Source organism: Festucalex cinctus, chromosome 16 (assembly GCF_051991245.1).
Source record: "Festucalex cinctus isolate MCC-2025b chromosome 16, RoL_Fcin_1.0, whole genome shotgun sequence".
NCBI lineage: Eukaryota > Metazoa > Chordata > Actinopteri > Syngnathiformes > Syngnathidae > Festucalex > Festucalex cinctus.
In genome coordinates, this window is record NC_135426.1 from 12,473,143 (window position 1) to 12,486,984 (window position 13,842).

The 13,842-nt window shown below is 42.5% G+C and overlaps 1 protein-coding gene across 4 annotated transcripts in view; it reads right to left on the bottom strand.

The window, feature by feature from the left end:
* col4a6 (collagen, type IV, alpha 6) overlaps positions 1-13,842 on the bottom strand; it is a 50,049-nt gene that overhangs the window by 14,784 nt on the left and 21,423 nt on the right. For all 4 annotated transcript variants that reach the window (XM_077500511.1, XM_077500510.1, XM_077500509.1 and 1 more), the window contains exons 4-15: positions 8,219-8,296; positions 2,628-2,762; positions 2,454-2,498; positions 2,191-2,310; positions 2,034-2,096; positions 1,212-1,247; positions 1,064-1,126; positions 936-971; positions 821-862; positions 665-754; positions 237-290; positions 99-161 (exon numbers count right to left, since the gene is read on the bottom strand). In XM_077500511.1, coding sequence (XP_077356637.1) covers positions 99-161; positions 237-290; positions 665-754; positions 821-862; positions 936-971; positions 1,064-1,126; positions 1,212-1,247; positions 2,034-2,096; positions 2,191-2,310; positions 2,454-2,498; positions 2,628-2,762; positions 8,219-8,296 — 825 coding nt within the window. The remainder of the gene's footprint in view (positions 1-98; positions 162-236; positions 291-664; positions 755-820; positions 863-935; positions 972-1,063; positions 1,127-1,211; positions 1,248-2,033; positions 2,097-2,190; positions 2,311-2,453; positions 2,499-2,627; positions 2,763-8,218; positions 8,297-13,842) is intronic.

Below are 13,842 nucleotides of genomic sequence, written 5' to 3' on the forward strand. Positions count from 1 at the left end.
AACACAGGAAACAACACACTAGATGTAGAATATTGATGGACAGGACACAATTCTGAACTCATTCCTGTGTTTCATTTCAATATATATGAAGCTCTTACTCTCGCCCCTGGGTAGCCAGGTATTCCTTTCTCTCCAAATTCCCCACGGAAACCAAAAGGGCTCTAAAGTTGAAGAAAAAATGACAAATGTTCACAACCCCAAACTAGTATAGAAACATTTGAAGGACCGACGCTTACAGGTGGGCCACGGTTCCCGGGGAATCCACGGATGCCCTTCGGTCCAGGTTCACCCTTTCAGGCAGAGGCACAGAGCGGGGGAAAGAAAATGTAACCAAGTCAGTTTTCCTGTGAGATGAAGTCACATTGAAGACCCAGTAAAGTCAATTCAGAGATCTGTTTCCAAATACATTGTACGTGTCTGAAAAGTAAGCAGTACTCATAGCAATAAACTGTAGTTAGCTAAGTTGTCTGCACGCTGGACATGCATCTTCCCTTTGAATAGCCTGACTGCTTCAGAGTGCCTCGTTGTTGCCTGTAAGTGTGCGCTCATCATGGAGAGAAGGTTACCCCTCCAAAATGGGTCAATTTTCAAATGTCAACCATGCAGGAATCAAGAAAAATCAATCAAGAAAAAAAGTTAACTTTCTCTTCCGTTGCTTTGTTACCTTATCTCCTTTATAGATAGTGAGGGTTTGCTCGCTTCTCAGAGAGCCGTCACCTGGGGTGCCACTCGGCCCTGGAAGCCCCAAGTCACCCTGGAGGCCAAAATACAAGCATTGCTATCTGATCAAGCGGATAGATTTTCAATTAGCAACACATACCTTGTCTCCTTTCTCGCCTTGATATCCGTCACTACGGCTCCCCTAAAAATCAGACGACAAGATGCACTAAGACGCACAAAAGTCGCAGAATCTAATTATTTGTTTTTATACTTACCATTGGCCCTGGTGGACCGGGAGGACCGGGCGGGCCCTGAAAACGAACAACATAATCTCACTCAGCGTCATTTCATGTGAAATAGGAAGGGGAAAATGTAATATTATGTGCAGTGTTCTTGAACATACGGGATATCCCTCCGGTCCTGGTGGACCAGCGAACCCAACCGGACCATCGGGACCTGTGGTGCCCTGCAGGGGGACACATATTTTCAAATCTGAATGAAGACAGGAACATGAAATGTTGAGGAAATAAGTTAAAAAATCAAATTCTTACAGGTCGACCATCTTCGCCTGGAAGGCCAGGTAAACTCTGAAACAAATACACACATGCATATAAAATGTTTTAGAATGCTGCACAAGGATACTCAAGTTCACTTCAAGTTAATTCCAAGCAGTACTGATATATAACAAAATAAAAATGTTTTGTCAGTGTTTGAATAGATTTTTCAGGTATTGTATATATGTATACAGTACTTTACTAAAGTGTTTCTTTTACTTTTGTCTTTCACTCCCTACGATTGAAAACTAATAAGTATATTTTGTACTTCTCACATCAAAATGAGTTTATTATGTTACTTCTGTGGATGACGACAACAACAAATCGGGAAAGATCAATTCAATTGCGGCTGAAAACCTAATAAAAGCAATAGATTCCCCATCTATGGCCTTATTTAAGAGATTTTCTTTCTTGTATATTCTCTCTTTATTGTTTTTTTGCGATTTTTATTTTTCCCTTCAGCATGCTTGTAGGTCATTAGGGGCACAAGATGAGGCCAGAGACCGATCAACTGTATCATTTAATACTGTTAATTCATAAAGACTGTTTTAACAAATATGAAAAAAGTGATTTAAAAAAAATACTCCACAGTTAGGTAAAGAAGTTGAATCAATACTTTGACAGATTTATTAAGTGTAGAATGTGAATACTTTGGCCACCTCTGGCTCTGAATTGTACAAAAATTTCAGTTTTTTTGGCGTCCTCTGGTGGCCAAATGTAGTTACTGCAGGCTATGACGACTGACTTCCCCACAGATGTAAAAGACAATACTTTGTATGGTATTGACACAACTTCAATAAATTATCAATGAGAACTCACAGTGACGCCGCCATCACTGATGTATCGAGGTTCTCCTTTCTGACCCTTTGGCCCGATTGGTCCCTGGAAGAGCACATGACAACATCATTACTGAGCAGCACTTTTCATACAGGTAGAAAAAAGGTGGATGCAGCAAAACAAGCAGATCTGTCTTTACTGCAAATCCAGGTTGCCCGGGGCCCCCGGTGCCGAAACCAGGATATCCAGGCTCCCCTCTGGTCCCATTACAGCCGTCCAGTCCTGGTGGTCCTCTGCCACCCTGCTGACCAGTGTGACCCTAACAGGGAAAAAATATTACACGTGTGCAGGTGCAGAAGCAAACTAAGCACCTTCTTTGGCTAGAACTGTTTTAGTTTAAGATCTCTATTGTTCTTACAAATAACGATTTCAATTTGTTTTGGACGGACTTTGTTTACTTACAGGTACGCCATCATTTCCTTGAAATCCTGGTACTCCCATTGGTCCCTGAATCAATCAAATCAATCAGTCAATGAACAAAACTGTTAGGTTGCTAGAACATTTAATTTGGTTTTAAGACTTCTGCCCAAACGTGATTGACAAAATGGCAAACACATTCCCATCTATAACACCCACTTTGTCTCCTTTCGGGCCGGATGGTCCTTTTAAGCCAATATGGCCCTTCTCTCCTTTGGGCCCTGAAGGCCCCAGGCTGCCACGGGGCCCCTCTGGCCCACTCTGACCAACCTCACCGAGAGGCCCGGGACGACCCTGAGATGAAAGAAGACAATGTCACAAGTTCAGTGTTGTTCGACAATGTACATGGGTCACATCATTCGTAAATTAAGTCTCCAGTTCAGCTGCAACATTTGTTGACAGTATATCAATTATTTAACAATTACAAATAAAAACTCCAACAACATTCAACAAGGTTAATAAGAACCACTGATCTAAGTCTGAATATTTGTATCCAGCTGCACTTCCACATATCCACCACACAATGGCAGTAAATCGACAAGAACGTCACAAGGAGTGACGAGAGCAGAGAAAGCCCTTTGAAACGTACTAACTCACGCACACGCACTGAGATGAATGACAAGTGACGCCATTAGCTCCCATTTTAAGCAGGTGAGAGGAAACCCAGGAGACAGTAGGAGGAAGGAGCGGATGAAAGGCGTGTCAGATGTCAGATTTGATTCCAGAGATGAAAAATGCACTTGAGGCCTCTATATACTGCATGCAGTATTGTGCATATTAACATAGTTTGTGTCCACTTTGCATTGGCTCCCAGGTGAATGCAGTATCCAACCTTTTTGTCAAAAGTCATGCTGTGAAAACTAAATGATGAGTCGATCCCAGCTTTGATTTGACCAGTGTGGGCGTGGTCGACGCCTCAGGGCAGTCCTGTTGACGTGATGAGAGGGTTTGCACCAGGTAAAGTCAGCCTGTCAGCGCCGTCTGGATCCCATCTCGGGTCCACACCTGGTTTCACACGGAGGCAAATACGCCAGGGGTCCAACTTTCTCTCACGCCGGGGCCTTCTGCCGCACACGCTTTCTTTTCCTGCTGGCCTCTGAACACACCTTGGTGACAATTGCGCCAAGTCACGCCAGGCTTTTTTCTCTAAAGTTTGGTCGACATGGCATTAATGCGCCGACACCTTTCGCCGGGACATTTGGAAGCAGTCTGTGTTTTCGTGCCAGGGAGTCGACGTTCCGGTCAGCCCTTAGCGGACCTTCCAGCCTCATCATCTTCCAGTAGAGTGGTCAGTTTGTCGGCCCAAATCCCCAGCAGCACAAAGGGCACAAAGGGGCCTATTGGAGGTCGCTAAGCTCTCTGGACTTAGCGCTCCCATCGAGGGCCTGCCTCACTTCCTGGAGCGGGAGAGCGCTTGGACAGACAGTTTCGGCGTGTGTGCGTGTGTGTGAAAGTGTGCGTGTTGTCCTGGATGTTCACCCTCAGGCTGTCGAGGGGTTTAAGCAGTCGTATTGTTCTGGTGGCGGGGTGAAGATTTAACTGTCACACTGCGTGCTCACTGTAGGATGGTGATGGGAGCAGAATTTGGTGTATGGTGGTGATGCTGGCGGGGGAGAACTGGCAAATTGGGATTTGGTGAACTTTGCTGGCGCAGGCTCAGAATGCAATTCCCGATGTGGCTGCTTGGAAATAAATAAGTAATTCTATAAATATTAAAATATTATATTCCTTGAACTTTTTTTGACATGCTTCGACTTCCCCATTTCTCGAGATTTTCACCATCAACACTTTCCAAAAATTCACACCTTCCCGTGCTATTAATTTTCCTCATTCCAAATTTTCACGGTTTTCACAAAATCTTACATCTTGCACATCAAAAATTCGCATTCATACCCAATGAAACAGTCAACAGGTTTCAAGTTGATCCAACTCAATATCAGTGTTTGACTCATTCAATTCGTACTTTCAACATTTCTCAACAAAAATTTCACATGTACCAAAAATTTCACATTTTACACAATATATACTATATACAATTATACACTATAATTACACAAATCCACAAATTCAACATTAGAAACTTCTTTTCTTACATTCATTCATTCCCATCATTCAAACTTCAACATCGCTTACAAAAATTCCCACAAATCAACTTTATATTTTTCACCAATAAAATGCGCACCCACAAAAATTCTCATTCATTTCCAATGACATCATCGATAAAACAGATTCACAAAGTTCTCATTTGAAATTCAAAACTTTCAGATCATTCAGTTCACCGTCGGAACCATTTTCAACCTGCCAAAAATTGTTATGTACCAAAAATTAAATCATTTTACCACTAAAATTCCCACAAAATAGAAGCTAACATATTTTGGAGTTTTTGATGCCCCCCTCTAATTTCTGTTTGACTGATTCCAACATTATACATTTCAGCTTGTCAATACTGATTTTTTTTTTCAAAATATCAAATCAAGACAAAAATTTCGACATTTTTTTTGACAGATTCAAACCACTAAAACTTAAACATCTCCAGCCTATATACCTACCATTTTTTTCCAAAATTAAAAAATAAAATCCAAAAACTAAGATTCGTTTTGTTTTTCTACATTTTTTTTTACACCTACAGTTTCCACAACAAATTCAAAGCATTGCTACTTCAACATGTTCAGCTCATTCTGGGTCATTCAATTTCTTTCCACATCATTACATGTCTTTTCATTCAGCCTTACAACCTTCACGCTCAGTTTATCCAGAAAATTGCTTTTTCTAGTTATCAGAATAGTATGTTTTTTAAAAAAAGGATTCCCCACACAAGCCCTAATGAACACATAATAAAGGATCCACTGAGACCAGTTCTCATGAGCTGTACCTAATAATGTGGCCATGACTTTTTTTTCCCCACTCACCAGCCCTCTTCCCACCCACCTTTAAAGCAACAACCTGTTCTCTGTTTTTATCCAGGTGCATTAACCCCTGCAATAAAAAGCACATCAGAGGTCAGCTCCTCGCTGTCCCACGGTGATGATGTCATAAAGTCATTGCGCTTCTGTGCACGGTCGCCAGTGAAGCGCTTCCATATTTCAGTGCCATCAAAAGGTGTAATTGTGCTAAAGACAAGGTTGCCCTCGTCCTCTCCAACGTGCCTGCCTTAGAACCAGCCCGAGGTGACAGCAGCCTTTGAGGACCAACGCGTAATTGGCACGCATGGGTCGTTAAAAGACCAAATAGCTTTGAAATTGAATATCGACAACAGATGTTTAGGCCTCCTTTAAGAGGCACCTTCACTGAATTTAACTCTGTCAGGTCAGCGTCTTGATTGGCTAGATTTTGTTTCATGTCACATTTTGTGTCGTCAGCTTTCCTTCCTTTCACACAAACATTTTTGGTTGTAAATATTTCACACGTTTAATATTTAAGATTAGGACAAACCCACTCGAAAACTAACACCTCAGCCCGCAGCATAACCTTTTATAAAATAATCTGTTATTTCCCTGGTGCACCCACCAATGTAGACATACCACACACGTGCGCAGAAAAATATAATTGCACACGCACAAATATTCGCCCCCGATTTTAGAGGGTGAGGTGCACCTACATGTTTAACGACCATGTTCAGCTTTTGTGGCGTACGGGGCCTCCAAATGCATCGTAAATTACCGCACTGTCGTCATTATCATCCAGAGCCTGGAAAATCACGACTAATAAGCAGTGTTGCACATTCCTGCACGTGTGTGAACTTTTGTGTCTGCATGCATGTTGAAAGAGTCACAGGAGAGTTCACGCTGGTGTCTTGCCTTTTGCTTCTATTCAATGTACGCTCAAACCTACGCTCGTCTCATTTATTACATTCTGAATATATTACACTGCGATTGGCTGGCAACCAGTCCAGGGTGTACCCATCTGGCTTTGGGATAGGCTCCAGCACCCCCGCGACTCTTGTGGGGAATAAGCGGTCAAGAAAATGGATGGAAAGATGGATGGATATAGTCCAGTGAGAGAAAATTCTTGCAAATGACGTTTTAAAATTGGTTGCAATTCTATGGAAAAGCCACACGGGGGCAGTAGAGTGCATATATAAGCAGCAGTTCAACAGGGAGAGAGAGCCACTGCATTTTGCTGATTTGTTCTTTTTATGTGGTTAACTATTTCTGTCACATTGACTCATACACACCTCAGCCCGTCTTTCTCCTTCACCTTTAGGCCTCAGTGTCTTTGTGCTTCCCACAACCTTTAACCCCCCGCTTTGGTGTAAGTGTATGTCTGTACCTTTTATCGTGATTCCGTCATTTTTGTACACCCGAGTGTGTTGAGATGAAGCCTTACAGTGAGATAAAGAAGCCCTTCACCTCAAAAGGCTGATAACATGCCATGGAGGGACCCAACTGCATGAGTGCATGCCAGGAAAAAATGTTTGGATGAAAGGCTGCGTCTGATAAGGCCATCCTGTACATTAGTCTGTACATCATGACACACAAACACATGGAGGAGTAGCCATGCATGTAGCGCTAACACACACACACAGAATGTGAGATGAGGTGGTTATATTGAAAGATAAAAAAAAAAAAAAAAAGTAGATCAAAGTCGTCATTCTTGTTTCGTGCTGCTGCCAGCTTTCATTATCTGCAATCAGAGCCATTGTGTGCATTTTTTTAACATGTCAAGCCTCCGTGTTGCTTTGTTTTGTTTTTTAGTTTTGCACCCAAAAATTCTCGACTCACAACTTGTATAGAGCTGATAAATAAATAAATGAGAGATTTATATCGAGGGAGCCTATAGATAGGTTCAATCACTCATTCTTTATCGTTCAACCCCACTGAGACGCAGATCCATTATCAACATGCCCTTATTTTGAAAGGGACGGCGCTCCTGCTTCTTTTTGCTTCCCCCCCTTCATCCGTGATCGTCTGTTTAGTCTCCTTTTACCCGTCAGACTTGGGTCAATAAATGTAAAGATTTAGTTGTTATAACTTGGCACAAGTTATTGTGCTCGCGCGCATTCTGTTGCTTCAACAATGACCTCGAGGGCCTTTGCTTGTTCGGCCAGTGAGAGAGGATGTTTTCAGATCAAATGAATTCAACATGGCACAGATACTATAAACAAAGATCTAAAGCCCTTCTTCAGAACGCAAAGCCCTTTGGCTGTTAATAATGAAAAACCAACAGCACATCTGGATTGCGTCTATCTCGAGCGTTTGGACATCACCTGGGGGAACGGTCCCTCCTTCTCCCAGGCATCAGCAACGGATTCAGAGCTAATGTCCCCGTGTTTCCCCCGTTTCATGTGTGAAAACAACAAACACTGAAGAAAAGTGCTTTCAACTTCAGCTATATGGCATTAAAACAAAAAGGTCAGCTTTTCCATAAAAATCCAATTTCCGACTTCCCATTGTGGGATTTGCTCTATTTTTCATGATACTAAAAAAAGATTTGAAACAAAAGTGATAAAGTCATGCCAAGTGCAAACTAAGCACCTTCTTGCTTCCTGACAGTAACAGTTAAAGGTAAGTTAGCGCCTTATCATTTAACCTCAAGTGGATGGGCGTCTCTATGTTATTTAACAAAAGTGGCGTACAGTAAGGAGCTAGTAAGTGTAGCCTTTCGATGTCAGACAGTAATTGATGTTGTTGGATGTGGACGGCAAAACAAAACCACACACACACAGAGAAAGCAAGTTGACAAAAAGAGTGTGGAAATTGGTTAAGGACTCCAAAAAGTCCAAATCAAGCAATGTCATGCAGACGACTCACCCTTGATCCTTTTTCCGGGTTGCACCTGCATCCTCTGCTGCAGTCCAGACCGGAACACGGCTCGTTGGAATTGTACCCCTGCGGACACAAACAAGTGGATGGTTCATTTGGAGTTCCTATTGCAGGATTTGATAGCTTTACCTTTCAATTGCTGACATTTTTTTTTCCGGCTTCACACACCATCTTATGAAGATTTTGCATCTTATAAACTCAGAGTGAACTGCAGATTAACCTCTGCTGCTCAGGGTGGAATTCCTGAGATAGCTCGCAAACATCACACAGCGCTTTCAGACTTGATCGGAGACATAAAGAAGGCTTTTATAAGCTGACATACGAGTGACAAAAGCTCATATAAAGTATACATTAGGCCTCTATTCACATGTGAGGCTTCATGGTGGGCGGCTTATGGATGAAAATGTCAATTTCAACTCCTACCAGGAATTTTAACAACACCTCTGCACGAACATATGACCCCCATGTTGTTTTTAGGTCAATTTGGGGTCAAAGGTGGCCCTTCAACATGATCTGGTGATGAAAGGAGAGCACTGGTGGGATATGTTGGAGGGATGAAGGTTATGAGAAAATGAAAAGTGTCGATGTGTTTTTGGGCCTGATAACAAGTTGGGTCAAACACCCCATAAGTCACCATAAGCTGGTCGAGACCCACATAAAAGGCCTGGGAAAAAAACTGGTGTGTATTAGCTCAGGCCATACAAATGAGGTCTTGGAAATAATTATTATCACGTAATTGTATCGCCTTGAGATATGAGTGACCCAACTTGAGATACAAGCAATTTATGGTGGCAGAGTAATAATAATAATAATAATAATAATAATAATAATAATAATAATAATAATAATAATAATAATAATAATAATAATAAGCAGCTTCAAGCTGATTATTGCCAAGTTGAAGTTTACTGTCATATATTCTTTATCCTCTGCAGTAAATGACAAATATTGGTGCTTTTGTGTTATTTTTCCTCATTAAAATATGCATAACAATATTTGTGAGGAAAGTAATGGATCCTGCCAATTCCATTTATTTCAAGTTAAAGTGTTTGAATACTTTTAACAGGATTTGTCTCTATATTGCAGGTGGCGTGGGGGAGGCACTTCACTGTAGAAACAAACTAGCAACAAGGTGCATGTTTGTCCCCATTAACAATTACCTCAAGATTACTGGCATGTGACGATGGAGCGGAGCGGATAATATGCAACCAGGAAAAGTTTGGCACAATGCCGGGGGGTTGGGTAGGGTGGGAGGGGTGCAGAGGGGGGTCAGCAGTGCAGGTCCGAGCCTCGCTCCCTCTGATCTCCTCAACTCTTCTAATCACGATGACAGAAGGAGGCCAAGAAAGTGAGCATGGGAACGGAGACTTGTGGGCTCAATGCCAAAGAGAAGTGGACGCAGGAGCACTTATTTCACCTCCTGCTTTGTTTTTGTGTGTGTGTGTGTGCGTACGTGTGTGTTAAGCATCACCATTTTATGCCCATATATGTGAACAGTTCCTGGACTATCCCCTTAAGACGTGTTGGGTTTGTCACACATTGTTACTTGTCCTGAGAGTCATTACACAGGCCTGAGGTGGGGGTTAGGGACGTGCAAAAAGACACTGATCCCCATTCAGGCGCTGATGTCCACACCCAGACTTAAAAGTGAAGGATGATACGGGCAAACGGACGCTAAGCCCTGCAGCACCCGAGGGACAACACGCTGGACGTCGCGTGTGACATCAACCACGACACTACGACTGGCGGAATTACTGACATCTTCGGATCTCATTTCAAAATAAATACTATTCAAAATATCTGGTAATAAGACCACTTTTCATGAACTGCAGTCAAGTGTAAAGAGTTCAAATAAATACACAGTACTTCAGGAAGTAACATTCATTTTATCCAGTAACAGTTTTATTAAGGGGAGAAATTATTATATCCGGGCGGCACGGTAGTCGAGTGGTTAGCACATCTGCTTCCCAGTTCTGAGGTCTCCGGTTCGAGCCCAGGCTCGGACCTTCCTGGGTGGAGTTTGCATGTTCTCCCCGTGCCCGCGTGGGTCTTCTCCGGGTACTCCGGTCTCCTCCCACATTCCAAAGACATGCATGGCAGGTTAATTGGGCGCTCCGAATTGTCCCTAGGTGTGCGTGTGAGTGTGAGTGTGGATGGTTGTTCGTCTCTGTGTGCCCTGCGATTGGTTGGCAACCAGTCCAGGGTGTCCCCCGCCTACTGCCCAGAGCCAGCTGAGATAGGCGCCAGCAGCCCCCGCGACCCTTGTGAGGAATAAGCGGTCAAGAAAATGGATGGATGGATTATTATATCCTAACGTGTGGCCCCACCATTATGCGCCACTGTTTTTTGCTCAAATATCCGTTGCTTAAAGGGTTTTAACACAACGCCAACATTGCTAGTTTTGCTAGTCTGCTCTTTAGCCTGTCAATGCTGTTTCCAATTATGTGTTAGCATTAGCATTAGGCTAGCAGACTTAAAACTTACACAATGTGTAACTCTTTTGGTTTTATGTTTAATTTGAGTGGGATTAATTATAGTGCCCAAACTGCTGAAGAGTCCTAGCACACGACAGCGCCAACATTGCTAGCTTTGCTTTAGCCTGTCTATGGTGTTTCCAATTATGTGTAAGCATTAGCATTAGGTTACCAGACTTAAAAGTTACACAATGTGTAATTCTTTTGGTTTTATGTTTATTTTGAGTGGCATTAATCATAGTGCCCAAACTGCCGAAGAGTCCTAACACACGACAGCGGCAACATTGCTAGTTTTGCTTTAGCCCGTCTATGGTGTTTCCAATTTTGTGTAAGCATTAGCATTAGGCTACCAGACTTAAAAGTTACACAATGTGTAATTCTTTTGGTTTTATGTTTAGTTTGGGTGGCATTAATTGTAGCGGCCAAACTGCTGCTTGTTAAGTGAGCTGAGTCACTGCCACCATATAGCGCACAATTCCAAAGTTTTTAATTCGACCGAACGACAGCTCGTATCTCTTAATTCCTGTAATCATACACTTTTTATTGTAACGATACGATATATCGGTATACTCGCAAGGCAGGTCGGGATGTTGCGTAAGCATAAATAAAGCCAATGTTTCTCCTGCCAATATATTTACTGATAAAACACTGACACGACAGAACAGGCCCATGCCACACTTGTCATCTTTATGTATTGATGCAGCTCCGCATCTTTCAGCATGTGATAATGCCGCCCGATCAATCTGCCGTGTTTGCTCACGCTCGACTGTCCAAACACTCGTGCGTGCAGGACACCGTGTATGTCTGTTGCTGCTGCTTCTTCTTCTTCTCCTCACACCTGAGTGGCAGCTTGTGGGTGACAGCCGGCGCCTCAACTTGCCCGCTCGTCGCTATAGGCTCTGCAGATGTTATCAGAGTTCAGGGTGCGTCTCGGGTTAACCAAAAAAATAGACGGTCGACTATATAGCGGTGAAAAAGTTGCATGATGGGACAGGAGTGTTTGTTTTATGAGATAAAGATGATGGAATTCCTCATTGGGAAGTGAGGTTAGAAGGTGAGGGTTGTAATGCGGAGAGAACGTTTTCTTCCAATTTATCGATAAATGTGTTGACAATTTGGCAATAGGTCGGGTTTAAGGCAAATTGCTCTGACATCATAAAGATATGCAGTACGCCCTATTTTTCGTATGATTCGGTTTTTAACCATTTTCTTCTAGATTTTGTCCTGGGTTTTGTACCTCGTTGCAAAAATGCGTATTTCAGCCATTAGTTTTCCAGAATTGATGAGCGTTCATCCAAAGAATTCCATAAGTTGGGTAAAGGGCTTAACAAGACATCTCTGCAACACTCAGGTAACATCTGTGTAGCAAATCCTGGCCTTCAGAATAAACTCATGCAGTCTCAAAACATACTTGTGATGAATTATTTAACAGTCACACTCAATTAACCAGCACAAATATAGTTTGTGTGTGGCCAAATCAAGTGTGGTGAAACTGCTGTGCTTTTATTTTGAAGGCCTGACGTTTGACAGAATGTTACATTTGCCCTAACTTGTCCAAGTTTTGCAGAGCAGATCGGAAGGCTTGTTATTCCCTGAAGTTGTTAGTAAGATACATTATAAAAAGTACAAAAAAATATATAACAGGCAGAGCAGATCAAATTACGATTACATGTAAGGTTACTTTGCATTTTTGGTTCATGCAGAAATTTCATCCAATAGCCCAATATAACATTTTGCGAGTATGGAAAACGTCTCCTTTGATCTTCCTTTCCTCCCTTTTCTTAAATCTCTCCACTCCCTTCCATATTAGCCCTCTTATCATGGTCTCCCTTCTTCTTCCTCCTCTCAAACTTCATCCTCGCTCCGTGTGTGACCGTGACATCCGCCGCGGGAGGCTAACCAGCTGTGTTTGGCCGTGCGGCAGCGTTCCTCGTTTACTGTTTATTCCATACACAGGCTCGCAAGCGTCGGACTTCCCGGAAGCGAGGCCACCCAGCAGGAGTCGGAACGTCCGGCACTAAATGTTTGACGCTGACCTGCTGTCACACGTAAAATTACACCTTATGCTATTTCTGTCTTAGGTGAGGAATACCTGCACCATTAAGCCATCTGACAGATGATCTGCTTCAAAATTTCAACCTTAAAATTCTGTTAATATGCAGGGGGGGAAAAAAAGACATGGGAATGCCATTGCCAGGACCAAACATTGCTATTTGACAGGATCAGGAGGCAACTTGCCGAGCCTTGCTCACACTCTCTCCACTTGATGTTGATGCTTCTCTGTAGCATTTCAACTATTTCAATGTGATTTCGGAGACCGAAATGAAGGAAGGCGAGAACGGGCATGCAGGATAAACGCTCCATGCTTCCATTAATAGCTGCTGTAAGTTTATGCAGCTTATTCTCAGCCCTAAGCAATTCTAGCCCAGTCTATAAAATTTGGTGGCCAGCAAGGCAGTACAAGTAGATGTTTTTTTTTGTTTTTTTGTTTTTTTTTTTGTCCATGTCAAGCAAATCTGCCCAGGGCATTCAAAACTAGTATCTCACTGAAACTGTATTCACAAAGAGACTGGTTTCTTTAACCTAGAGTGACCAGAATTTCACATTATAAAACCGGGACAGTACAATTTTGCTGAAAATCAAACAAACAATAAATTCTCACCAGGTAATTAGACAACCATGAAATCTTCCTCTTTTTGAAAATGTCAAACGTTTAACCCACACAGGCCAGGAAAGGTCAGGAGTCTCTTGACCACTCAGAATTTGAGCTTCATCTTTTGTTCGTCGTGTCTGTTGACTATAAATCCAACGTTTATGTGTGTACGCACCTGTTTGGCGTAATTACACTACATGGACCATTTGGAAGTAATAAAAAAAGAGTATACATCTAAATGAAACGTGTAAATGTTGCTACTATCTGTGGATTTATGGCCCCGCAAGTAAACATACCTCCTCTGCTTGAGCATCAGTCGTTAACGTTTAGCGAATGGCGGATTATTAGGCCGATAAATCAGCCTCCTCTTAACAGTGTTGATAAAACAAACTTTAATTCAGGCATAAATGTTGAGACAGTGCCTGGCTAAGCCGCAAGTGCTAGCATTGCCTTGAAGTCAACTTCTGCAGAATAAAATCAAGTCA